Consider the following 26,387-nt stretch of genomic DNA (forward strand, 5'->3'; position numbering starts at 1 on the left):
TGTGGAAATGAAAGTACCTGTAGTCCATGATCAATTATTCCTTTTGGTGATATCACAAAGAAGGAGTGAGAGTGAGAAGTTTGGATTGTAAGAGGTTCAGTGTGTACAAGAGAAGCATTTGGAACAGACTTTTCTCAGTGTTCTGGTTGCAGAGGGAACCTGTGATACAAAACAGGCAAGTTGTCATCTCTTCCTTTTTTCACAGAGCTCTTGTCTGAATAGGATCAAAAAGCGTCTGCTTCTCAGCTAGATAAGGAACGGACAGTTAGGCACTTCAAAGGAGCAAACTTCTAGGCAAGAACTGGATGATAAAAGCATGTATGTGTGATACAGTTCTCTGATTGGCATACGTTTATGGGAAGATGCTTGATGACATCTCATTTTCATCATAAAGTAAATTTGCAGTCTCTGCAAATGTGTGGATTTAATTCCAAAGGATTGTAAATGTTACCTTTGTTTTGAGGACTCAGGAGAGCAACTCATATTGATGAGCTGGGTACGTCACCGCAATCTGATCCCAGAATTCCATACTGTTGTCTTCCTGGGTGCTTTGCTGCTCAGTATTCTTCCGTAAAACTTGTTGGAAATTGTGGAATGTTTGTTAGAAGTTTGTAACAGTGTTTACTGTCAATAAACAGTAGCCTACGAGGTTTCCCTTGCTCCATATTAGAAGAGTGTTCCATCAAAAATCAATCCTGATTGTATATAAAAGCTAGAAATGCGGAATGTGCCCTTTCTTTACGGAAATGTTATTAATTCTGTTCTCCTGCAGTAAGTCAACTATCAGCTGGATGAAGCTTAATGTTTATTCTGAATCTTCTGCATTTGTTTGATTCATTTGTTTGACTTACTCATCCATGTTCTTCCCAGGATTTGCTAATTAATCTAGAGAGACTTGTTCACTATCTGCCTGTCCCATGATCTATTTACATTAAAAATAAGGCCTCAGAAAGACAACAGAGACCTCAGCTTGGAACTGTTTGTGGGGCAAGAAATGCAGTAGTACCACTCACTTCTCCACCACTGTGATTAAACAGTTTGTCCAGTGCTATGTTCTAGTGTAAAACAGAAGTATTCTGCTTCAATTGTTCTTCTGCGTTCCCTGAGAATGAAATAGGCCATGGCCAACATGCAGAGGCGGAGCTACCAGAGGACGGGGGGGTGAGCATTGCGAGTCCCAAGGTCTCCTGAGAAGTGTAGTTCCCAACAGGCCGTTTTCAGCCTCAAGTGAACAGACCACTTTTTCCAGCCTGCACTTTCAAACAGAACTAAGATAAGTGTGTGGGGGAGGGGAGGGGGGCAGAAAACGCAGAGTGCGCACTGGGTGCAGTATGGCCCATCTACGCCTCTGCCAACATGGTACAGTGGAACCTCGGTTTTCGTTGGTAATCCATCCAAAAAGATTCGATGAAAACCGAAACCGATGAAAACCGAGGCAAACTTTTCCATAAGAATCAATGTAAATCCAATTAATCTGTTCTAGGCACTCCAAAAAACATACCAAAAACACATTTTTGGTGAAGAAACATAGTGTTTAATGCTGAAAACAGTAACAAACAAATAACACTAGGACCGTGGTGGCGAACCTATGGCACGCCAGATGTTCATGGACTACAATTCCCATCAGTCCAATTGGCCATTCTGGCAGGGGCTGATGGAAATTGTAGTCCATGATCATCTGGAGTGCCATAGGTTTGCCACCACTGCACTAGGACCAGCTTCAGAGCCAGTGGACCAACGTTGCACCAGAAAGCTGTCCAAACAGGTCTGTTTCTGATGCCTCTTTAAGATTTGTCTGAAATGCAGCAAGACATTGTCGTTAAACAAGTTGCAGACACGGCCTGCCACAGCTTTTCTGGGTGATTTTTCTCCACAAACCCCCTGCACCTTACTGCAAATTGATGAAAACCGAGGCAAATCGATGAAAACCGAGACAAATTTTTCATTGAAAAAATCAATGAAAACCAAAACCGATGAAAATCGAAGGCAATGAAAACCGAGGTTCCACTGTATAGTGGTTAAGAGTGGCAAACTCTAAGCTGGAGAACCAGGTTTGATTCCCCACTCCTTCACTTGAGGAGTGGACTCTAATCTGGAGAACTGGGTTTCAGTCTCTGCTGTTCCACATGAAGCCTTCTGGGTGATCTTGGGCCAGTCACAGTTCTCTCAGGACTCTCTTAGTCCCCATCTAACTGACAAGGCGTCTGCTGTGGGAAGGAAAAGGGAAAGTGTAAGCTGTTTTGAGGCTCCTTACAAGAGAGAAAAGCAGGTGTAAAAACCAACCCTTCATCTGAGCTGGCCTTTTGCAGAACCAGTGAACACAGTGAACCTGATAGTGAGAACAAACCCTGCCCCTCCTGTTACTTTTCTCACAGAGGAACACACTGTAGCTATTTTATCTTTCCTATTTACCACTCCAGCCTTTTTTCCACAGCAACAATAGACTAAATTTCATTTTTCCTGCTGTGTGGCTTGTTAACAGAAATTCCCACCTTTAAAAAACCATAGCTTTCAGTGTTTTATGCTGACTATTGTGGCTCTGTATGGAAACTGGATTCACTAGAGCTTTGGATAAGAGAAAATCAAAATCTCTTCCGCTCCATCCCACTTCTTCCCGTGTCCTTGGCACTGGGTCATAATGAGATCTTCTTTTTCAATGATACAAAATGTTTGATTTATGGAAGTAGATTTCCCCCACACACCGTTTAGGGTAGGGAAAAGGTTATTAATTCTGTTTCTTTCCACAAAGGTTACATGTCAGTCTTTTATGGCCCACGGGCCTCTCAGAAGCAAAAAAAAACAAAAAAACCCCCAACCCCAGCATTATAGAGCTAATTACCTACATAAAATCTCAACGTATTTCATTAATCCTAGTATATCTTACCATTTAAGGGTTAGAATCCGAATAGATCATGCAGAGAACATTAGCCCATGTTTTCATTAAAAGAAACAGAAACTCGGCTATAGATACAATAGTTCATTGGTTAGCCTTCACCGATAAGAATATTGACAGTCTTCTGCTCAGATTATTTATTTATCTAGTCATACCTACCCTCCCCCACAGAATCTCCTGTTTTAAGAATCAGTCTTTCTGAGTATTTAGATTCTCATTCCATACATTCCATTCACAACAGAATCCTGTGCAAGAAGCAACGGCATTTTACCGCACTGTTTGGGAGACTTTCATCCATTTGGGTGCATTTTCCTTGATGCTGAGGCTGGCTTACTCCACTTGATTGTAACCTCCTAAACAGAATTATACCCAGTGGTGGGATCCAAAAATTTTAGTAACAGGTTCCCATGGTGGTGGGATTCAAACTGTGGCGTAGCGCCAATGGGGCTGGGCGGGGCACAATGGGGGCGTGGCCGGGCATTCTGGGGGCAGGGCTGTGGCAAGGACACAGCCGCTGCGCCAGTCCTTGGGCGGGAAACGAATGCACGCAGGCGCAGGCTGCCATGCACGCCGGTGCACCTCCTGCTAGACTGCTTCAAGTTCTGCACGCTACTGCTGAGAGGAGGGGCGTAACTAAGGCAAAAATCACGTGGCAAAATCACCAATTAGTAACCCCCTCTCGGCACACACAAATAATTAGTAACCCATTTTCGGGAACCTGTGAGAACCTGCTGGATCCCACCTCTGATTATACCTAAGTCTGTTTCAGTCAATGGCCTGAAAACGGTGAAACTCTGTTTATGACACTAATTATGACACTTCCAGGGAGTCGTGAGCCTTTCCATCACTCCCCGTCCTTCCTCATTTCCCTTCACTGGCAGGTTTTCAGATAGCTGAGGAAAAGAGAGATCCTGCAAGGGATCTGGTCATGGCGAAGTTGGCAAACAGAAGCGAAGTTGGCAAACAGTTGGAGAAGCAATTTCCACTCTGTGGGAAAGTTCCAGCAATCAGTGGTAGACAACCTAGCAGCATTGAGCATTTTATAAAATGGATTGTACTTTTACAATATAAAAGCTTTACAATGTACAGGCTTTATTTTACTTGCCTCATTAAAAAGTCAAGGTTGGAAGTGTTTTGGTTCTGAATGCTGGGAGTCTGATTTCACTGTGTCCTTGTTAAACCTCAAATTGGGATTTATGAGGAAAGAACCAACCCTATTTTAGTGGCACAGACTCAGTGACAAATGTCTAATGGGTTGGGTTGAGGTAAGAGGTAATTCAGTTATTCCGGTAACATAAACAGTTCAGTCTTTATAGTTGCGTTGGGGTTTAAGTGTGTGGAACTGCATCATTCCCACCTCATGCATAACTGTGTGATATTCTGAACTCTCAATCTCTATGTCATTCACTTGACTTATACATGGCTTCTGGGATTTCAATGGAAACAAACAGTGGGTCTGGCTGTGATTGCGGTTAGAGCCATCCAGAACAAAAGTTCCAGCTCACTGAAAGTTATGCTATTTTTTGAAATTTATTCCTGCTCCAAAGAAGAATCTAAGGCCCCTTCCTCACACGCAAAATAATGCATTTTCAAACCACTTTCGCAACTGTTTGCAAGTGGATTTTGCCATTCCGTACAGCTTCAAAGAGCACTGAAAGCAGTTTGAAAGTGCATTATTCTGCATGTGCGGAATGAGCCTAAATATCAGATTCTACACAAGCTCAAATTATTTCAGCACAGAAAAGTGCAATTAATCTGATTTTCTAACATGTCATGGGCCCCTTCCGCACAGGCAAAATAATGCGTTTTCAAACCACTTTCACAACTGTTTGCAAGTGGATTTTGCTATTCCGCACTGCTTCAAAGAGCACTGAAAGCAGTTTGAAAGTGCATTATTCTGCATGTGCGGAAAAAGCCATGTAGGACTATTGATATTTTTGCACAGAGAATTTTTTTTTTGCTATGTTTAAATTCCTGGGTTTTGGAAAGTCTCCCATAACTGTGTGGAAATGAAGAGGGGTGGTGGCCACAAGTAAGTTACAGGATGAAAAGTGTGACAGATCCCACAGGAATTGCTTTTTTTACATCCTTATAGCATTTTAATTTTTTTTCTTTGTTTATGTCTCTTGTGGCATAGGGGTTTGTATGCCCCAAGACCTTGTGGCCCCTGCTTTGCATAAGTGAAGTTTCGGAAGTTCACCATTCACCTAAATAATTTGGGAGGCCATTTATTGCTACAGACTCCAAAATCAATTCACAAGAGTCTTTGCTGTTGCATCTTTTTGAAGTATAATCCTGTGTGTGAGACTGTGCCACAACTAAACAACATTTATAGCCATGGGAGGTTGGTAAAGGACCAGCGTGGTGCAGGTGGGGGCAGAGCTCTTGAGGGAGGGGTCTGCCACTCTGGATGGATTGGCAGTCAACTACAGATTGTTCCGTTTCCCTGCCTAAATTGTTGAGGCCAATCTATTGGTGGTCCCTGGCCCCTCGATGATGTGGCTGGCCTCCACGCGGGCCAGGGCTTTTACAGCTCTAGCCCCGGCCTGGTGGAACACTCTTCCCCCAGCTGTCCGGGCCCTGCGGGATCTCGGCAAGTTCCGCAGGGCCTGTAAGACAGAGCTGTTCCACCGGGCCTTTGGAGGACCCGGCCGCTGATGGTGCCCTCCCCTCTTTTTTTCTCGGCCCCTTACACCTGGGCCTTTTGTCACCTCCCCCTTGGGAGAGGATTTTGAAAATGGGATTGTCAGATGCCACTTATACTTATATTTATTATACTTATTATATTTAGTCTTTTATTGTTTCTATCGCTGCTTTTAAAGGTTTTAGCTATTTTATGACTGTATTGTGTCTATATGTTGTACACCACCCGGAGCCCCCTGAGGATAGGGCGGTATAAAAATCTAAAGAAAGAAAGAATGAATGAATGAATGAATGAATGAATGAATGAATGAATGAATGAATGAATGAATAAATAAATAAATAAATAAATAAATAAATCAGAACACCAGAAATAGAGGTATGTTTTGGTGACTCTAGTATAAATGACCTAAGCTCCCATATACCCCTTTGATTAGATATATGTGGTGTGGAGGAACCCACTTAATAACATCCATCTTAAACAATATATTCAAAAGTTCTTGGATGTCTCAGAGAGTTGTCTGTGCCCGTGCCTAACATGTATGCAATGTCCAGGAAGTATTGCGACCTTGTGCAGATCCCAAGCAGGGTTTTGGATCTTTTACTTTGTTGCTGCTGAAAGTGCATTCTCATCACCCTTGGCATGAGGGATGTGACAAATTCCAACTCTGAGTGACATATAATGTGGTTGGAATGCAGCATTCAAGGAGTTAAAGGAGAGCTATTTGTGATTGGCTGGCTGAAAAAAAAAGAGTTCTGGAATCAGTGTGTAGAGCATGGGGGCCCAAGTCCTGGGAGGGACTGATGGGAATCATAGTCCATGAACATCTGCAGAGCCAGAGTTGGACACCCCTGGAAATTTTGAGGGGTGGAGGTTCTGTTGAGACTAAACTTGTGAACGGATGTGTGGAGGGAGAAGTACTTTGTCAATCTCCTCAGCCCATTTCCCATCCTTGGGATGATGTGGCATTATGCCAGAAAAAGAGCTGCCATATGTATAGGTCAGTGGTGGTGAACCTTTTTGAGACCGAGTGCCCAAACTGCAACCCAAAACCCACTTATTTATCGCCAAGTGCCTACACGGCAATTTAACCTGAATACTGAGGTTTTAGTTTAGAAAAAGTGGTTGGCTCAGAGGTGTGCTTTACTCGGTGGCTTTGCTTTGAAGCAACCGTGCAACTCTTCCAATGGGTGAGTCACGAGCCTAGGAGGGTTTACTCGGAAGCAAGCCCCATTGCCAGCAACCGCGCTTACTCCCAGGTAAAGGATCGCGCTTTAGTTCTTCGTATGAAAATCAGTGAGGTTTAACAGTGCTTAACAGGGTTATCTACACTGCTTCCCCAAACTAGGTCTTAGGTTTAATGCTAATAATCAAGCCCAGCGGCCCAGGCCAGCCTAGATGTGTGTGGGGGGTGGGGGGGGGAGGGCGACATGTGCCCACAGAGAGGGCTCTGAGTGCCACCTCTGGCACCCATGCCATAGGTTCGCCACCACTGGTATAGGTGCTCTCTTTGTTCCCCCACGTAAAAACATCCTGCAAATCAAAACACACACGGACACCCAGCTCATATTCGGTTGTGCTAGTGTTCTATTTCCAGAGAATGATTTTCTTCTAAGCCACCAAATTGTTGAAAAAAGTGTGATAATCCCCTCAGAGTTGGTTCAACTTCCCCATTTTGCCAGATGTGAAAACAAGGCTGTATACACAATGATTACTGACTGATATGGGTAAAAGATGTGGGAATTAACTGACGTAGTGGGATTTCCCATCGTTACTGGCGAATTCACGCTTGCCCCTTTTTCCAGTCTTATTGGGTGACGCCTTCACAGGTGGCGGTTTACGAGGATGCTCTCTCCCATTATGAGAGCCAGCGGTTCCATTCAGATTTCATGTACTGGGCAATGCAACGAAATGCATATGCATTTTGCGTCTTCAGCTTTTCCACTCGCCGCATTCCGAAACGTTATTATCGATCTCGTCCCCTTTGGAATTTGGAAGGAATTAAACTAGGAGTTCCCTCTTTCCATTGCTTCATTCTCCTCTTAATCTGCTTCTGAAAAAAAAAATCATTATCGGTTATAAGAGTCAGTTCTGTAGAAAATGGAGCATATGCTTTCCCTGTTTCAAAGGTGGCGCTGGTGCGAATATCCTGCCCAGTCAACATTCTGGTTACCAACTTTGATGCAGTATTATTCTGGCAGTCCCTTGTCTGAAAGGCTTAACCCCAGAATAATGTGATTCACAGTTTTAAAATAATTTTTTTTATTCCCTGATCTATCAAATATACCAAGATTCTCTGTCCGATCCTGCTTTATTTTTATTTGAAAAAAAAAAAAACCATGGGAGGATTTAAACTAGGCTTCCGTATCCCACTGGCACACAAACCTTTCACGCATTTCCTTGGGGTAGTGGTTTTCGTTTTATAAAACTTGAGTTTTATAAAGCCGTGGCGCGACCGCACTTGGAGTACTGTGTCCAGTTCAGGTCGCCACGTCTCAAAAGGATATCGAAGAGATAAAAAGGTGCAGAGAAGGGCAACAAGGATGATTGAGGGACTGGAGCACCTTCCTTATGAGGAGAGGCTGCAGCGTTTGGGACTCTTTAGTTTGGAGAGGAGACGTCTGAGGGGGGATAGGATTAAAGTCTATAAAATTATGCATGGGGTAGAAAATGTTGACAGAGAGAAATTTTTCTCTCTTTCTCACAATACTAGAACCAGGGGGCATTCATTGAAAATGCTGGGGGGAAGATTAAGGACTAATAAAAGGAAACATTTCTTCACGCAACGTGTGATTGGTGTTTGGAATATGCTGCCACAGGAGGTGATGGCCACTAACCTGGATAGCTTATAAAGGGCTTGGACAGATTTATGGAGGAGAAGTCGATCTATGACTACCAATCTTGATCCTCTTTGATCTGAGATTGCAAATGCCTTAGCATACCAGGTGCTCGGCAGCAGCAGCAGCAGAAGGCCATTGCTTTCACAGTCTGCAGGTGAGCTCTCAAAGGCACCTGGTGGGCCACTGCGAGTAGCAGAATGCTGAACTGGAGGGACTCTGGTCTGATCCAGCAGGCTCTTTCTTATGTTCTTATGTTCTTAAGTTCCTAACCTTTGTGTTGTGAACCTGGAAATGTTGTCTGCAATTTCAGTACGGCATTCACTGTGTGACAGTCTTTATTTTATTTGCCTCATTTATGGCCACAGCAACTGTTTGCTCTGTGCCCTCTTCCATTTTGCAAGTAGAGAAAAAGTTAAAATATGTTATTTCATCCCCTACACCCAACTTAATCTATTTTTCTGTCACGGGCAGATTTAAAGCCGTAATGAAAGAACCCACATTTCTCACGCGAAAGAAAAATAATTCCCCTTATTCTAATCTGAGCTTTCTTGTTATCTTTTAATGATTCAAATTTGCATTTCTTTTCATTTTTAATGTGGTGGGTGGGATTGGGCATCTGGTACATTCTGGTCTCTCAGTTGAGTGGCAAAGGTAGCGGGAACTGTTCTTAATTTCTGTCTGTCCTTGTGGTAAGACACTGGTGGCGGTTTCTGTACTCTCCTCTCTCCTCTCTGCCTTAGATTCTGGAACTCAGCAAACGTATGTCAGCTATCGAACGCATGCTGAACCGCCTTGAGGGAAAGATCATGGTTCACCCAGAAGAGGTAAAACAAGGAACGGAGACGTTTTTCAGAAGGAGGAAACAATCTGTAGTGTGTGAAAGTCTAAAAATGTCATTGAAAGAAATGCCTATAATTGTCTGGGCCAGGGGTCTGCAACCCCGCGGCTCCGGAGCCGCATGCGGCTCTTTCAGCCTTATACTGCGGCTCTGCGTGGCCTGGAGGTCAGAGGGTAGGGTGGGCATGTCCCTCCAGAGCAGCCACCATCCCCCCTCTGCCATCCCTACAGCCGCCATCCCTTCTCTGTCCCACGGAGCAGGCAGCTGCCTGCTCCGTGGGGCAGAGGGGGTTTCCCTGCCCAGCGCCTTTGCCTCCCACCACTGGAAGGAAAGGTGAGTGGAGGGGCTGAATCGGAGGCAGTCTGGCTCGGTAGGCCTTCGGGGCCATGGAAAATGGCTCCCAATGGCTCTTTGGGTGGTAAAGGTTGCCGACCCCTGGTCTGGGCCAATCACCAAACAGCGGCTACAGCTTGTTTTCAAAACGGGAAGGCAACTTTAATTGCCAAAAATAATTTAATATTTCCATCATCTGTGGCATTTTATGCACACATCCTCCCAAGAAATGGGCTAGTAGCTAATGACAGTGATTGGAGAAGACTGTCAAATTTTATAGGTGACTTAGAAGCCAAGCATCCCCAGTCAGAGTTTGTAGTGGCGGGGGATTTTAACGCCAGGGTAGGAAATGATCCCATCCAATTATGTTCCCAAGAAGATATAGATCAAGAACTCCTTCAGCTACATTTTACACCATATGCAAGGAGATCTAAGGATCTTATGCATGCATCTGTTTGAATTATGGTTCCCTCCTTACATTGTAGGGAAGGAAACTAAGATCTATGACAGTGGTTCTCAACTTTCCTAATGCCGTGACCCTTTAATACAGTTCCTCATATTGTGGTGACCCCCAACCCTAACATTTATCCATTTTACAGATGGAGAACACTGATGCAGAGAGTCTTAGGCGACCCCTGTGAAAGGGTCGTTCGACCCCCAAAGGGCTCCCGACCCCCAGGTTGAGAACCACTGATCTATGAGCTCTAAGTAGAGTTGAAGATTACAACTGATTTCTAGGTGACAGAGATCAGGTCACCTGGAGATGGATGCTACAGCATTATACCCAGTGGTGGTATCCAAAAATTTTAGTAACAGGTTCCCATGGTGGTGGGATTCAAACTGTGGCATAGTGCCAATGGGGCTGGGCGGGGCATGTCAGGGGTGTGGCCGGGCATTCCGGGGGCAGGGCATTCCTGGGCAGGGCTGTGGCAAGGACGCAGCCGCTGCGCCGGTCCTTGGACGGGAAACGAATGCACGCAGGCGCAGGCTGCCACACATACCGGTGCACCTCCTGCTAGACTGCTTCAAGTTCTGCGCACTACTGCTGAGAGGAGGGGCGTAACTAAGGCAAAAATCACGTGGCAAAATCACCAATTAGTAACCCCCTCTCGGCACACACCAATAATTAGTAACCTACTCTCGGGAACCTGTGAAAACCTGCTGGATCCGACCTGATTATACCCCATTGTAGTCTTGTCCTTCCCCAACCCCACCATCCTCCAACTCCACCCCGCAAATCTCCCAACCCGAAGCTGACCACCCTACCTCCATACACTGCCATGCCGCCTTTTTGCAGCAGCCATTCCATGGTCAATACAGAACAACAAGACACGCTATGTAAGACTGAGTGCCTGAGTTGACACGTTCTCCTCTTTACTTGCTGTCCTCCAGTCCTTTTATGTTAAGTGTAATAATGTAGGCAGTTCTTCTGTTAACTGCCTTGAATGGAACGACAAAACAGCAAAGTATCCCAACAAATACATACCTGAATACACAACCGCTCCTCTTTTTAGGTTGCCTCACAAGCTAGTTCTCTGGTCCATGTTAGTGATTAAATTGATGACACGCTTTAAAAAAAAGACCCAGAAATTTAAAATATTGATTTTACTTACTGAGATCACCTTGGAGGCTGATAGGAGCAGCAGTGGCGTAGGAGGTTAAGAGCTCGTGTATCTAATCTGGAGGAACCGGGTTTGATTCCCAGCTCTGCCGCCTGAGCTGTGGAGGCTTATCTGGGGAATTCAGATTAGCCTGTGCACTCCCACACATGCCAGCTGGGTGACCTTGGGCTAGTCCCAGTTCTTCTGAGCTCTCTAAGCCCCACCTACCTCACAGGGTGTTTGTTGTGAGGGGGGAAGGGCAAGGAGATTGTAAGGTCCTTTGAGTCTCCTGCAGGAGAGAAAGGGGGGATATAAATCCAAACTCCTCCTCCTCCTCCTCCTCCTCCTCTTCTTCTTCTTCTTCTTCTTCTTCTTCTTCTTCTTCTTCTTCTTCTTCTTCTTCAAGACTTGCACTGTATAAGGATTTGCCTTACCTGGTAAATATCAACTCTAGACCCATAAGGGTCCGTTTGGGGCTGACATAACAACATTAATATTTATTCAGTTGATGTAATATTTTGTGGTGCCTTCACCCAGCTAAAAAGAATGCACTTTACATACATGAGCAGAGATTTTTTTCCAGACAAGTATGTGAATGCAGAATGGGAACATGGGTTTCTTCACCCTCCCTTTGGCAAATAGAAGCCCCCCCCCCCCCTTACAAAGCTCTGCAGAGGTTCCACTCAAGGCAGTAATTTTAAATTATATTAATGTGAAAAGTACTAACAGAAAAATATAAAAGAACAATCACAACAGTTTCCAGAGACTCATGCAACAACAGCAAGACAACATAGGAATTAAGAGGCAGAAATATAGGAAAATATGTCTATGTATGTGTGTGTGTGACAGAGAAAAAAAGAAGGTGAAAATATGTGGACACAAACCAACAAAAATGACAAAGTAAACCTGCAAACCACAGCATTAGACCTGGCTGTGATTTTCTTCAGTATTTGAATGATTTACTTTTATTAGTTGATTTATACATTCCATAATCTCATCTCCAGGATACTTTCATTGCTTCTGATTGACACCGAATACTGCTCTTAAGCCTTTTTTCATCCTTAACATTAATATCACTCAACATCTTAATGTCAGATCTCCAATTTAGTAATATTAACTTCTATTTTGACTACTAGAAAACACTTTTAGAATTTCTCCCATTTGTCAACTGACTGGGTTGGATCCAGCTAGCTTTTTCACTCAGTCTTACTGAACTTACCTTTCTTGCCTCTTTCCTCATTACACATTGATTCCTTTGAGTGGGCAAGAGGAATCTATTCCTCTCTCCCAAGCAGAAAGCTAACACCTTATTTTGGCTGAGTCAGACTAAGACTAGGTCATCCACATATAGAAGCAGACCTTTGAAACATTATTTCCTGATGAGTCTTCATTTTGTCCATGGGCAGTTTTTAGGGGTTTGAAAGGAGGGAGGTGGGGGAATGCTTTAGGACTTTATGATTTAATGGCATTTTTTATACCTCATACAATTGTGTGATCTAATTGTGTCATTTATTCTGATAGTCATAACTGAAGCCTGCCTTTTAAATCCTTGGCCGTTTCCGCACGGCCCAAATACGACGCCTTAGGGACGGCAAAAATGCCGTCCCTAAGGCGGCGTTCGCACAGGCGGCGCTGCTGAAACGCAGCAACGCCGGCCTGGCTTCCCTCCACCTCCCCCAGAGCAGCGTCAGGCCGCCCCAAAAAACCTCCCTCCTGAAGGGAGGTTTTTTTAAAACAGCGTGTTCCCGCCGGTGCGGTGCGAACGGCACCGCCGGGAACACGCTGTTTTCCCCGTCCCCCCCACTCACCTTGTCATCCTGCATCGCTGTACCAGACTGCTGAGACCCTCCCTCGCTGTCCTCCGACCCCTGGAGGTCGGAGGGCAGCATGGGCGGGTCTTAGTAGTCCAGCAGGGTGACGCAGGACGACAAGGTGAGTGTGGGAGGGACGGGGAAGAGGCAGCTCCGTGCGGAGCCACCTCTCCTGCACCAGCCTCTGCGGGGGCCGCTCGCAAGCTCCCGTGCAAACGGCCCCCACCCCTCCACCAGTGCAGAAAGGGCCCTTGACTGAGAATAAAGGTGGGCCTCTGTGCTTCTGATCGTGCCACCTTTCTCAGATTTACAAACTACAACAATTTCTGCTTCCATTCAGTATTATCGCTGGGTTGGTATTTTAACTGATGGATGTACTGTGTTCATTTCAAACTTAATATAAAACCCTAGTTCACTCATCTAAACCAGATAATCTATTACTTTGAAAGTCACTAATCTCATTTGGGAGAACCAAAATGGTGAAGTGGTTATGAGCAGTGGACTCTAATCTGAAAAATGGGGTTTGATTCCCCACTCTTCCACATGAAACTTGCTGGGTGACCTTGGGCCAGTCACAGTTCTCTGAGAACTCTCTCAGCCCATGCAGATGCCAGCAATGGCAAACCACTTCTGAACATCTTTTGCCTTGAAAACTCTACATAGGGTCACCATAAATCTTCTGCAACTTAATGGCACATCCACCCCCACACAGTCATCTTTAGAATTTCACCTCTTGTAACTCCATTAATTACAGCTGCTGAGATATCTGAATTCAGCCGTAGTTCACCCACTGACGAATTCAGAGTAATTGGATGACCCCGCTAGATCACATGAGGTTAAAGGCTACTTATTTTTATTCCGCCAGACTCCTGTTCCTGAATCCAAAACTGATCCCAGCATAGAAGAGAAGGAACTGAAAAGGAAACTAGAAGAACTGGCAAGTAACATCAGTGACAAAGGAGATTCCTCTGAAGAAGAAGAGAGAAAGAAAAAGGAAGCACCCAAACCAGAAATAAGTTCATCCAGTGATGACCTGCCGACTGGCGCAAAGAAGGTATTGTCTTCCTTTGTATTCTGCCTTCTTTTCAAATACAAGTCCATTGCAGTTGGTGAGACTTAACTTATGAGCAATATGCGTAGGGTCATGCTGCAAACCTTCTCAAGTTTAAGGTCAACGGGCCGCAGGTCCAGCTTAAAAAGTTCACTCCACCCAAACGTTGAGAATATCAGTCAACGGGGAATGAAAGAAGGCATATGGGACTCACAGCATGCCAGTAAAGGGTGATTCATATTTCCAACCTTGCCAGATCCATTATCCTTGTAGAGGAAGTCATTCTTCTCAAACTGAAAAGGATTTCCAGAACAAAATTTTATTTAATGCTTTTTTTAAAAAAGTCCTGCCCTTTCTTCCAAGTACCTCAGGGTGGTGTATATGGATCCCTCTTCTTTCATTTTATCCAGATGTTCTCTGATGTTGCAAATCTATTGCTGGAAGTTTTTCCACCCTTGAAAGGTAAAGGAAGTCCCCTGTGCAAGTACCAGATTCTTGCTGACCTTTGGGGTGATGTCACATCGTGACGCTTACTCGGCAGACTTTGTTTTTGGTTTGGTTTTCCATGGCCTTCCCCAGTCTTCTACACTGTACCCCCAGTAAACTGGGTGTTCATTTTACCAACCTCAGAAGGATGGAAGGTTGAGTCAACCTCTGAATTGGCTACCTGAAACTGAGTTCCATCAAGATTGGCTACCTGAAACTGAGGCCGTTTTTGCACGGCTACGCTGTGGGGGTGCGTCGGTGTAAACAACGCCAACGCACCCCCCCGGGACCATTCGCACGGACGGTCCCGGTAGGGGCGGAGGAGATGGTGCAGCCTGTGCAGAGGCTGCGCTGTCCCCCGAATGCCTTACCGTCCCTCCGACCTTCCGGCACGTTGCCCAGGCTAGGGAACACGCCCCCTGCCCTGCGCAACAACTCTGGAGTTGCAGGGCGGGGGGCATGTCCCCTGGCCTGGGCAACGCGCCAGAAGGTTGGAGGGATGGTAAGGCATTCGGGAAAGGGGGGGATGACGCCTTCCAGCTGCTGCCGTTCGCATGGAAGCGGTTGGAAGCCGCTGTTTCTGAAAAACCTCGCTCAGGGAGCGAGGTTTGGAAACAGCGGCTTCGTGCCACTTGGGGGTTGTGAGGCTGCCCCTGCTGCAATGCAGCATGCAGGCTGTGCGAACCCCTCCCCAGGGACGCTGTTTTTAGCGTCCCTGGGACGCTGTATTCCGCCCGTGCGGAAACAGCCTGAGTTCCGTCAAGATTGGCTACCTGAAACTGAGTTCCGTCAAAGTTTGTGAGCAAGCCAGGGGCTTATGGGGGTCAAATGTCCCCAGGCTGCAGCTATTTAGTCACATGGGGGGCAGAAAATCACCTCCACGCCCGTCCTCCTTCCCCCAGGTCCACACACCAACTCTCAAGACCTGGTGCAAAAAATGTTGTTTGGTCATGGTGGGGGAGAGCGGCTGCCCATAGAGGGCAGAGCGGGGGAGGGGGAGGCGCAGAAAACTCAGATCTTGCACTGGGCTACATACGCCTCTGACTGCAGCTTAGCACTCTGTGCCATGGGGCCACTTTTAAACGAGCCATTTCCTCTCTTGATTCCACTATCCAATCAGCTTGCTTTGATAGCCTGTTTTCTGGTTACAAAGCATGAAGTGGAGTGAGTGATTCAAATAGAATTAAAGGACAGAAGAGCTGTTTCCTCTGCTTCTGGGGCTCTCCGCAGCTGCTGCTCTTCCTTTTGAGGTGGTCCATTAACACTATACAGAAAGCGGTTTGCATTCCTCTGGGTTTCTAATGGCTTCTTTGTCAATATGTCCTCCCTTTTGTTGCTGTTTGTTGAGCACTGCGACGTGTCTCTTAATGAACAGCCTGAGTGCCAAAAAAACCATCCTGATCTAGGTTGCCTGACTCTCTGTGTGCGAAGGGTGACTTTCATCTTCATTGTAGAGGAAGCAAGAACTCCCCCCCCCCCGCAAGGGTGATAATCTCATGGATTAAGGCAAAGGCGGTAGAAGGGAAAGGCTTGTAAAAACGTAGGAACCTCAGAAAACAAAATGGTGAGCCACTAGGAAGAGTGTCATGATAGTTGCAGTGGGAGTTGATATGAGAGACAGGCAAACTTCCCCCCCCCCACCGTACTCCTTGGAAATTGTTCTGCACCCTGCCCTATTAATACCTGAATTAAATTTAAATTAATATTAATATTTTGGACAGCTGAAGGCCCTGCTTGTCCTTTTTTGTCAGTTAGAGACTTCCAGACATTGTTGGTCCTAGCCAAGGCCTGTGAACTGCATGACAAGGAGAGGGGCCAAGACTCAGCAATTAAGCAGCTTGTAAAAGATGCCAGGTTCAATTCTTGGCAGTTCCAGTTAAGGTAGCAGTTGATGTGAAAGATCTCTTCCTGAAACTGTGCAGAACTGCTGAGTTGACAACGCTGACCATGATGCATTAAGGGTTTGATCCAGTATAAGGGAGCTTTGTCATGTGTTCAGATGTGCTCTTCAATCTCAACCTCATGGACCAGTTGTCAAGCTCAGGGTAGATACACCTTGGACCCAATCCACACAAGTCTCTAGCTATGCACAGGTGCAGTCTGGATCCGTTTGAGACCAGAAATATAAGCTTGTGAGTCCGGATCAGGAAAAGCCAAAATTCGACTTTTGTGACTGCATTAGAATGTTGTGTTGACTTTTCATGATTTTCTTTTGGAAGCCTTTTTGAGCAGGTTTTCCTTAGAGGAGGCATGTACATTTTCTTTTATAGATAGGTAGGTAGATATGTAGATATAAGAAATACGTATGTACATACATATTAGAAAATATCTCTTTGTGAGCAGCAGTGGCGTAGGAGGTTAAGAGCTCATGTATCTAATCTGGAGGAACCGGGTTTGATTCCCATCTCTGCCACTTGAGCTGTGGAGGCTTATCTGGGGAATTCAGATTAGCCTGTACACTCCCACACACACCAGCTGGGTGACCTTGGGCTAATCACAGCTTCTCGGAGCTCTCTCAGCCCCACCTACCTCACAGGGTGTTTGTTGTGAAGGGGGAAGGGCAAGGAGATTGTACACCCCTTTGAGTCTCCTGCAGGAGAGAAAGGGGGGATATAAATCCAAACTCCTCCTCCTCCTCCTCCTCCTCCTCCTCCTCCTCCTCCTCTTCTTCTTCTTCTTCTTCTTCTTCTTCTTCTTCTTCTTCTTCTTCTTCTTCTTCTTCTTCTTCTTCTTCTTCTTCTTCTTCTTCTTCTTCTTCTTGTGTGTATTCTGTAATTTGGCTTGAGTCCTCCTTCAGCATAAAAAATTCTGATCTGCCTCCTCCCCCCACCCCCTCAGCCAATGGTAACCCGCACAAGGCATTCACATGGTACCATCTTACATTTCTTTGTGCAGGTGGCCCAAGCCGTCCAGTTCAGCTTTGTCGTGGGGTCAAATGGGGTGACGTTAAGATTTCAAAAACATCTGGGCAAGAGCAGAATACAAGTCGGTCCTGCTTTAACTTAAAAGAGTTCTCAAAATTAATTGCATATGAAGCGTCTGGGCACCATTCAGCAACTGTCTAAATCACCTGCAAGTTGGCAGTTGTCATACAGACATGTCCTTTGGGAGAGGAAGCTGAGGATCTGGTTTATCTTTCCTCCTGACCCCCAGCCCCTCCCCGTCACCATTGTTATTCTGTATTGCAGACTGTATTGCGGGGAGAAGATGGGTAACTTTATGATGCAGACGGAGGTGCGCTATCCTGCACATTTTGTATGCCCTTCGTATCTCATGACTGTACCTGTGTATCTCGCTAGTTTCTTACTAGCATGATCTATATATCTCACTAGTATGATCTGTGTATCTCACTAGTAAGTATGAGCCTGACTGAGCAAGGCTGTTGATGATAGAGCATTTTGGAGGACATTGATTCAGAGGTTCACCATGAATCAGAAGTGATGTGATGGCATTTAACACAACGCACACATCTTTTTGCATTGATGTAGATCTAATTTAGGAAAGCTCTGGACCAGCTTCATCAGATGCACTTGAAAATATACAGTGTAAACAGCAGCTGTGTGAACATTTATACAAAATCATGGCAACAGGATTCACTAGCACAGTATGAAGAAATGTATCCCAGTTAGATCCCATTCAGCGTCAATTGGACCCCAAGACTAAACGAGAGTAGAACTCAACAGTGTGGCAAGAATGTAGATGGCTGGTTGCCCCAGAACCAAATGAACAACAACTGTGGGCAAAGCAGCAGTGTGTGGCTTTGGAGGTCACCACAGGATCCATCTGCAAGTGCAGAAGTTCTCCACAAGGTACTTGCAGTTCTCCACAAGGTACTTGAAGAAGAAGAAGAGTTTGGATTTATATCCCCCCTTTCTCTCCTGCAGGAGACTCAAAGGGGCTTACAATCTCCTTGCCCTTCCCCCCTCATAACAAACACCCTGTGAGGTGGGTGGGGCTGAGAGAGCTCAGAAGAGCTGTGACAAGCCCAAGGTCACCCAGCTGGCTTGTGTGGGAGTGTACAAGCTAATCTGAATTCCCCAGATAAGCCTCCACAGCTCAGGCGGCAGAGCTGGGAATCAAACCCGGTTCCTCCAGATAAGATTCATGAGCTCTTAACCTCCTACGCCACTGCTGCTCAAGCATTCATCTTTCCAGTAAGTGGCACGGAGTTATAAGACGCCCCCCTCCCCCCCGAGAAGAGCAGATACTGCAAATGGAAAAGAGAGGCAAAAGGAATCAACAGCTCGATAGAAATGCCACCTGACCTCCACACTATAAGAGGAAAAGGAAACCATGTTGCCCCGCTGGTATATCTGTTTAAAGTTGAAATGAGGAAAAGCAAACGCTTTTCTTTTGTGCCAGACAATTACAAATGCCTCAGAGATGTCACAGTATTTAAAATGACCGTGGGGTTCAGATAGACAAACACATGTGGTAGAGATAGTCTGAACGCAGGGTTGCTGTGCTGAAAACAAATTCCCTGGAATGCTTCTATGTTCAAGATACTTTTATCACATTTTAGAATGTTTTGTCAGTCAGCCCACAGCTCTCGTCCTCTCTTAAAGAAGGGCCACAGCCAATAGCAGCCATCGTTTATTAGCGCAAACATTGCACAGCTGGACAATACTCTCCCACATCCGTTTCTACTTTGCTGCAAGAATGGCCGTGTGTTCCTAATTTTGGAGGCCTAGTTGTGATGAATGATCTAATTCGCCTCCGATGTAGGGATCTGCACTGAACGCAGCTCTGGGAGAGTTAGCCTCATTAGCTAAACACAGCTGCAGAATCTCCCTTTTAGGTCTCTTCCAGACAAACCCTCTGAGAGCGAGGACTTATCTCGTGCAGCCCAATGAAATATTACAGGTCAGACATCCAATCCGTCACCAGCAGAACGGAGATCTTGAGTTAATGGCTCTCTTTAAAATAAAATGTAGCTGTTTCTATTAGGCAAGAAGACAAGCAGGTGCAAATTAATCCAACAGAGAGAGCGAGAAAAAGGGCATGAGATTAAAAAACAACAACACAGGTCTCCTAACATGCCTCCAAGTACATAAGATCAAGGCGAATCCGGTTTTAAGCTGAATGGCGGAGTTCCGTGTAAAATGGGAAGCCAGCCGCACAAGATGCTCATCCAATATAAAGTCTCTTCTGACCTCTAACTGGAAGTCTGATTGATCGAGTATAAAAAGCCGTCAAGTCCCAGCCAACTTACAGCAACCACGTACGGTTTTCACGGCAAGAGATGAACAGAGGCAGTTTGCCGTTGCCTGCCTTTGCACAACCACCCTTATATTGCTTGGTGGTCTCCCATCCAATGCTAACCAGGACTGATCCTCTTTAGCTTCTGCAAGCTGATGGATGAGGCTAGGCTGGGCCATTCGGGTCAGAGCGATTAGCAGGAACAAGAACAAATCCTTTTACAAAAATATAAATCTTTCTAACTTTATCTTGAGATTGTCCTCGAATTAAAGCAATTGGTCTCTAAAGGGACTATGCAAATGAGTAGCCGGTGTCTGGATGACTCTCGTTAAATTCTCAAAGCCAAGGTTATAAGGCTAAAAACAACACTTGTTTGCAATTAAAAAGCAATAAATCCGTTGTTTCTTCAGCTACCCTAATGAACTGTCAGGTTGCAAAGCGATTCTGTACTTTCTCGACCAGCCAGTGAACTTTACGGGGGTTATGAAACCACATAAGAACACATTGATCATCTTGCATACATACGAGTAAAACCATGAATACACAACACAGTGGTATTTTGGCACTGCTGTTCATATTAAGCAGAAAACAGATTCTCGGTGAAGTTTTCCATAGCCTCTGTGAAAGATGACTAGTGTGGCCAAACAGATTGAGATTACTGTTGCTTTCAGTTTCACAAGTATGCACTTGGGGAGAAAGGGATTTTTAATGGAAGAAAAAGACAACAGCCAATATATGTCATATAAACAAATAAGCTATGTTAGCGTATTCCATCAGAAGTACAGAGGCTCTTAAAAAACCCTTATGAGACCCACCCCCTTTGTTTTTAATAAAAGTTGACTGCTTTATGAAATGAGAAAACATTGGCCCTTTCCACACGGGCCTTTTACAGCACCCTGGGGATGGCAAAAACGCCGTCCCGAGGGAGCTGTTCGCAAGAGGGCGCAAAGGCACCATTTCCCCACCTCGCTCCCTGAGTGAGGTTTTTGAAAAACAGCAGCTGAGCATCCCTCCCCCCTTGCCCAATCAACATACTGTCCCTGCGACCGTCCGGCGTGTCGCCAAGGCCTGGAGACATACCCCCCTGCCCTGTGACTCCGGAGCGGTCGCGCAGGGCAGGGGGCGTTTCCCCTGGGCTCGGCAACGCGCCGGACAGTCGCAAGGACGGTATGTCGATTGGACAACAGCGCAGCGTGGCGCCATCTTCCCGGTCATTACTGGGACCGTTCGCACAAACGGGGGGGTTCGGTCGGCGTCATGTACGGGTTTTCCGTCTCAACTGACAGCCACAACATCTGATCGTTTTGATGCACAGCGTTTTATCTGGACAAGAGGCTACTGTCAGGACAGAATGTGAACAAACAGAATGGGTTCCCGTAGGCAAAGTGTCAGACAAGGATGTGTTTTATCTCCCTATCTGTTCAGTTGCTGTTCAGAAACATAATAAGGAAAGCTAGAATAGGTTGAGAAGAAGATGGAGTGAAAATTAGCAAAAGGAACATTAATAATATGAAACACCCGATTGACACCACATCACCGACAGTAAGTAGTGAAGAGTGGAAATGGCCACTGGTGAAGTTTAAAGGTGAAAGAGCCAAAGGAGGACTACAGCTAAACATCAAGAAGATGAAAGTGATGACTACTGGGGAATCACTCAACTTTATGGTAGACAACAAGGAAATTGAAATTGTTCCAGACTCCATCAGCCTTGGCTCCATCATCAACCAAAAGGAAGATTCCAACCAAGAAATTAGAAGGAGAACGAGGCTGGGGAGGGCAGCCATGAAGAAACTAGAAAAGATTCTTAAGTGTAAAGATGTGTCCCTGTTGACCTAGATGAAGATAATTCATATCATAGTATTCCCTTTTACCATATTGGGCTGTGAAAATTGGATAATGAAGAAAGCTGACGGGAAGATGGTTGATTCATGTGTAATGTGGTGTTGGAGGAGAGTTTTGCAGCCACCATGGATTGCCAAAAAGACAAATAAGTGGGTTCTTCAGCCTGAAGTCTTCCTGGAATCTAAAATTACTCTATTGAGGCTATCGCACTTTGGTCACATTCTGAGAAGTCAAGAGTCACTGGAAATGATAACGATTTGAGGAAAGGTTGAAGGCAGCGGGTAGAAAAGAAGACCAAACGTGGGATGGATTGACTCAGTAAAGGAAGCCACAGGCTCCAGTTTGCAGGAAGGCTGTTAACAAGAGAAGGTTGAGGAGGTCATTCATTCATAGGGTCACCACAAGTCATCTGTGACTTGATGGCACTTTGCACACACACACACACACACACACACACACACACATCTTCCTCCTCATCTTCTACATCATCTCCTTGATAATGATGAAGATGTTATTTATAGCCTGTTGTTCTCAATTAGTGGCATTTTACCCAGAGTTTCAATAAACCCTTTGGTAATTGCAGTGCATCTCCACTGTCGTATTCAAGGAGCAGACTATCTGCCAGGTCTTTTGGGTTCAATGGGGGCAACCTTCACTTCTGGTATCCCTTCTGGCATCTCAAATGGCAGGACTGGGGAAGGAATAGAAGGGACTCACTGCTGCTGCTGCTGCTTCTACAATCCAAGAGGTAGCATTAGCAGACCCTTGCTGGGGTTGATAGAAATCAGTTGCGACTCAACGGCACTTGTATGCATAAGTTGCCTGAGAGTTGAAGACTCCCTTAGAAATTAAAAAAAAACCAGATTCTGTTGTGCATAATAGTTAAGGGAAAGCACTTGGATATATATCAATTCAATTCAATTTATTACAGTCAAAGACCAGCAAATTACAGTCAGGGACCGACAAATTCTATACAGCAAATTACAGTCAAGGATCAACAAATTCTACACATACTCTCAACCTTGTAATTCCCAGTGTAATTGTAATATATAAAATACCCTAAAATCAACACTAAGGCCTAATTTGTTTAACTTGTCCCATACATACGGTAACTTAGCGTTAAAATACATCCAGTCCATAACTTAGCATTAAAATGAATCTGGATATATATCTGAAATGTGAAATTTCAGACTTTATAAATTACATTTCCACATTTCCTATCTCTTTTGTGCTCTATACATCCATGTGGATCTGGTTTCCGTATGCCGCGTATGATGTTCGTATCGACAGGATAAACCAGAGTGCTTCCAGTGACTCAGGAAGAAGATCTTCCCTCTGGACTAGAGTAGTTTCTGTGGCTGGAAGATCCTCTGAGTCGTTAGCTGTTCCCTCGTCTGTCGCTTGGCATAAGCCATTGTCTACTAGGAGCTCTTCACTTGCATTTTGAGGTGGCATCTTTGTCCCTCCCTTTATTCAGCAAAGCATTAGCAAAATCAAAGCGCTACTTTGGCAGTGCCTCCTCTCCAAGCTGAGAGCCCTCCATGGACAATAAGAGCTCTGTGACTGAAGTTTTCCAGCCGCACTTACAACCTGGCTCTTCTTTTACACACTCACACACTCCGTTTTGCCTTCACTGGACGATAAAATAACTGGACGATAAAATAACTCACGGACTGTGCATTGAGTTTGCAGAGGTCACCAGGTAAGGTTTTTTGTACGGTCATCACCCCATTTCTGAGAGCCATTAACACCACATAGAGAGCCCTACAGGACCCGCTGAAAGATAAAAGGCATCGGGCGATAATTCCACCCTCCGCTAAGGCTAAGAAATGGAACAGAGTTGGCCCAAACCTGCACAGTATCCAGTGCTGACATTTGACAGTGTTCTTGGAAGCACTGATCTAAGGGCGTTTCCCCACTCTCCCCTATCCCCTCTATGCCGCGCACTGCTCTCAGCACGTGGCACTCCTGGCACACGCCAGGGCGTCCCCACGACCCCGCGCTCTGCACGGGGTCATCAAAAGGCGCCCTTTGCAAGAGTGCCAGGGATGCCGCGCACTGAGGGGGCGCGACAGCGGCAGCGTCGGGGTGGCTGCGCTGTCGCCGCCCCTCTCGTGGGGAGTGCCGGGGGGCCCCACGCTACTCTCCTCAAGTAGCGCAGGGCTTAAGGTAAGTGGGGAAAGGCCCTAAAACAAAAGAAAGGAAGCCTAACAGTGCAATTTTGTGCAGAGTCATACCTTCCTACATCTGTTGAAGTTCAAGGGCTTAGAAGAGAATAACTGTGCATGAGATTACTTGCTAAAACTTCTATTGCCTGCTCCACTGATGGACTTCTCTCACTGGCATTACAGATGTGACGCAGATTGTAAACTAGGTGTAGTGAAATAGAAGAGTCCTGGGGAGTTCCATGCATCCAGCTGGTTCCCAATTTGCTAGTTGCTACTGTCTTAAAGGACAGCAGTGTGAAGAGACAGTTCTGCTCCACAGACTTAAGGTGAACACAGAAGGGTAATGTGGTGTTTCACTGGGTTTCAAAGTCACTCTGGACTTTAACCCACAAAGTCCCGATTTAAAAAAATGTTTTCATTTTGACATGTTTCATTTGGCATGATGGGCCAGTTTCTGGAAAAAGAAAAAATCCCTGAATCCTGGTGACAGTTATAGAAACGGTTGAAGAATGCTAGTTCTTTTCTATATATATACACACACACACCAAAGGCAGAGTTTCTATGGGACCATCTGGGGCAAACGCCCTGGACAGCCCCCTTTCATGTCACGTGGGGGGCGGAAAATCACCCTGGGGCGCAGTGGGGCACCCGGAGCAGGTTTTGCGCCAGGTGCCATTTTCCTTCCCTATGCCTCTGATACACACACACAAATACTGCAATGCCTGTGAAACATACGTAGCAGCGCTGATATGCATGTGTGCTGTGGGGCTTCGCCTGTTCAGGATTGTTCATGAAATTTTCTGCTTCTGCATCCTGAGATTAACTCGAGGCAAGTGGAATACCAGTACCTATTCAGTATTCTACTGAGGAAGGCAGCAGTTGAAAACATAGCCATTTGTTTGTTTGTTTGTTTGTTTGTTTGTTTATTATTTATATTTTTATACCGCCCCATCCCCGAGGGGTTCTGGGTGGTGTACAACATAAAATCTCAATGCAGTCAAACAAAGGAACACAGATTTACAAATTTCACTGGCTCCATCAATTTTAAATACAGTTGCTAAAACCTTTAAAAACAGCGATAAGAACGATAAGAGGCGTCCAACAAAACCCCATATTTAAAATCCTCCCCAAGAGGGAGGGACAGCGAGTCCCATTAAACAAAGGGGGCCCAGATGTAAAAGAGCCAGCAAGGGGTGGGGCACCTTCAGCGGCTGGTCCCTCCAAAGGCCCGGCGGAACAACTCCGTCTTTACCATGGAGTATGTTTCAGATTTGGATGGATTGGGATGTTTGATAACTATGTGCTTCTTCATTCCTTGTATCATCCAGAGAGCTGCCAAAAGAATCTCTGTTGAGGAGAACACACATACATGGAAAGGTTTTTTTACAATTGGAATTGTGCCCTAGGAGCTTTACCGGTCAGATTACAATACAGCATCGCTTGGAATCTTGGTCTGTGTGTAATTCACATTTCTACATGTATGTGGTCTTTGACTGCATATCAGCCCTGCTGCATATGTTTAATAGGAATTGTTCCGCAGTATTTTTCTATATATCTTTTAATCTCTTTCTCCTGCACTTCTGTCGATAATAAATTGCACAGTCTACCAGGGGTATCAAACTCGCAGCCCTCCAGATGTTCAATTCCCATCAGTCCCTCCTAACATGAGCATTGGCTATACAGGCAAGGGCTGGTAGGAATTGTAGTTCATGAACATCTGAGGGCCACGAGTTTGACACTTGTGGCTATGCCATAGTGTGATTCTCTCAGCAGCCAGGAATACAGTGATTGGTTCTTGTTCCGGTTTGTCCACTGTAGTCCTGTTGTTTTTCTTGTTGAATGCTACACATTTTTTTTCTTTTTCCTTCCCTTTAGATTTTTATACCGCCTCATTCCCATCTTCCCGTCTGCTTTATTTTTGCCTTATCACTTTTTTTTAGAGGTGGCTTTGTGTAAAGTTTAATGGAAGCCGGCCACGATCAACTTATTCCATTTGTTGGGTTTACTGTGAAATGAAGAAAGCCCACTAATCAATTAAAACATATTTAAGTAATATGGGATCCAGCAGGTTCTCACAGGTTCCCGAGAGTAGGTTACTAATTATTTGTGTGTGCCGAAAGGGGGTTACTAATTGGTGATTTTGCCACGTGATTTTTGCGTTAGTTACACCCCTCCTCTCAGCAGTAGCGCGCAGAACTTGAAGCAGTCTAGCAGGAGGTGCACCGGTGTGCATGGCAGCCTGCGCCTGCGTGCATTCGTTTCCCGCCCAAGGACCGGCGCAGCGGCTGTGTCCTTGCCACATCCCCGCCCAGGAATGCCCCGCCCCCAGAATGCCCGGCCACGCCCCCGCCATGCCCCGCCCAGCCCCATTGGTGCTACGCCACAGTTTGAATCCCACCACCATAAGAACCTGTTACTAAAATTTTTGTATCCCACCACTGTGGATAGCCCAGGCCAGCTTGATCTCATCAGTGTATTAATAGCCATCTTGGAAACTGAGCAGGGTCAGCCCTGGTAAGTATTCCAATGGAAGGCCACTGACAAATGCCAGGATTGGTATGCAGAGGAAGGCAAATGGCAAACCACATCTGTTAGTCTCTTGCCATGAAAACCCTATGGGTTGTCGTAGGTTGGCTGAGACTTGATGGCACTCTACACCAACACTTTTCTGAACTGTGGTAATT

At 45.5% G+C, this 26,387-nt stretch overlaps 1 protein-coding gene across 1 annotated transcript in view; it reads left to right on the forward strand.

The window, feature by feature from the left end:
- MLPH (melanophilin) overlaps positions 1–26,387 on the forward strand; it is a 97,080-nt gene that overhangs the window by 54,238 nt on the left and 16,455 nt on the right. The window contains exons 10-11 of the mRNA XM_048506296.1: positions 9,115–9,198; positions 13,823–14,011. Coding sequence (XP_048362253.1) covers positions 9,115–9,198; positions 13,823–14,011 — 273 coding nt within the window. The remainder of the gene's footprint in view (positions 1–9,114; positions 9,199–13,822; positions 14,012–26,387) is intronic.

This window comes from Sphaerodactylus townsendi, linkage group LG01 (genome assembly GCF_021028975.2).
Source record: "Sphaerodactylus townsendi isolate TG3544 linkage group LG01, MPM_Stown_v2.3, whole genome shotgun sequence".
NCBI lineage: Eukaryota > Metazoa > Chordata > Lepidosauria > Squamata > Sphaerodactylidae > Sphaerodactylus > Sphaerodactylus townsendi.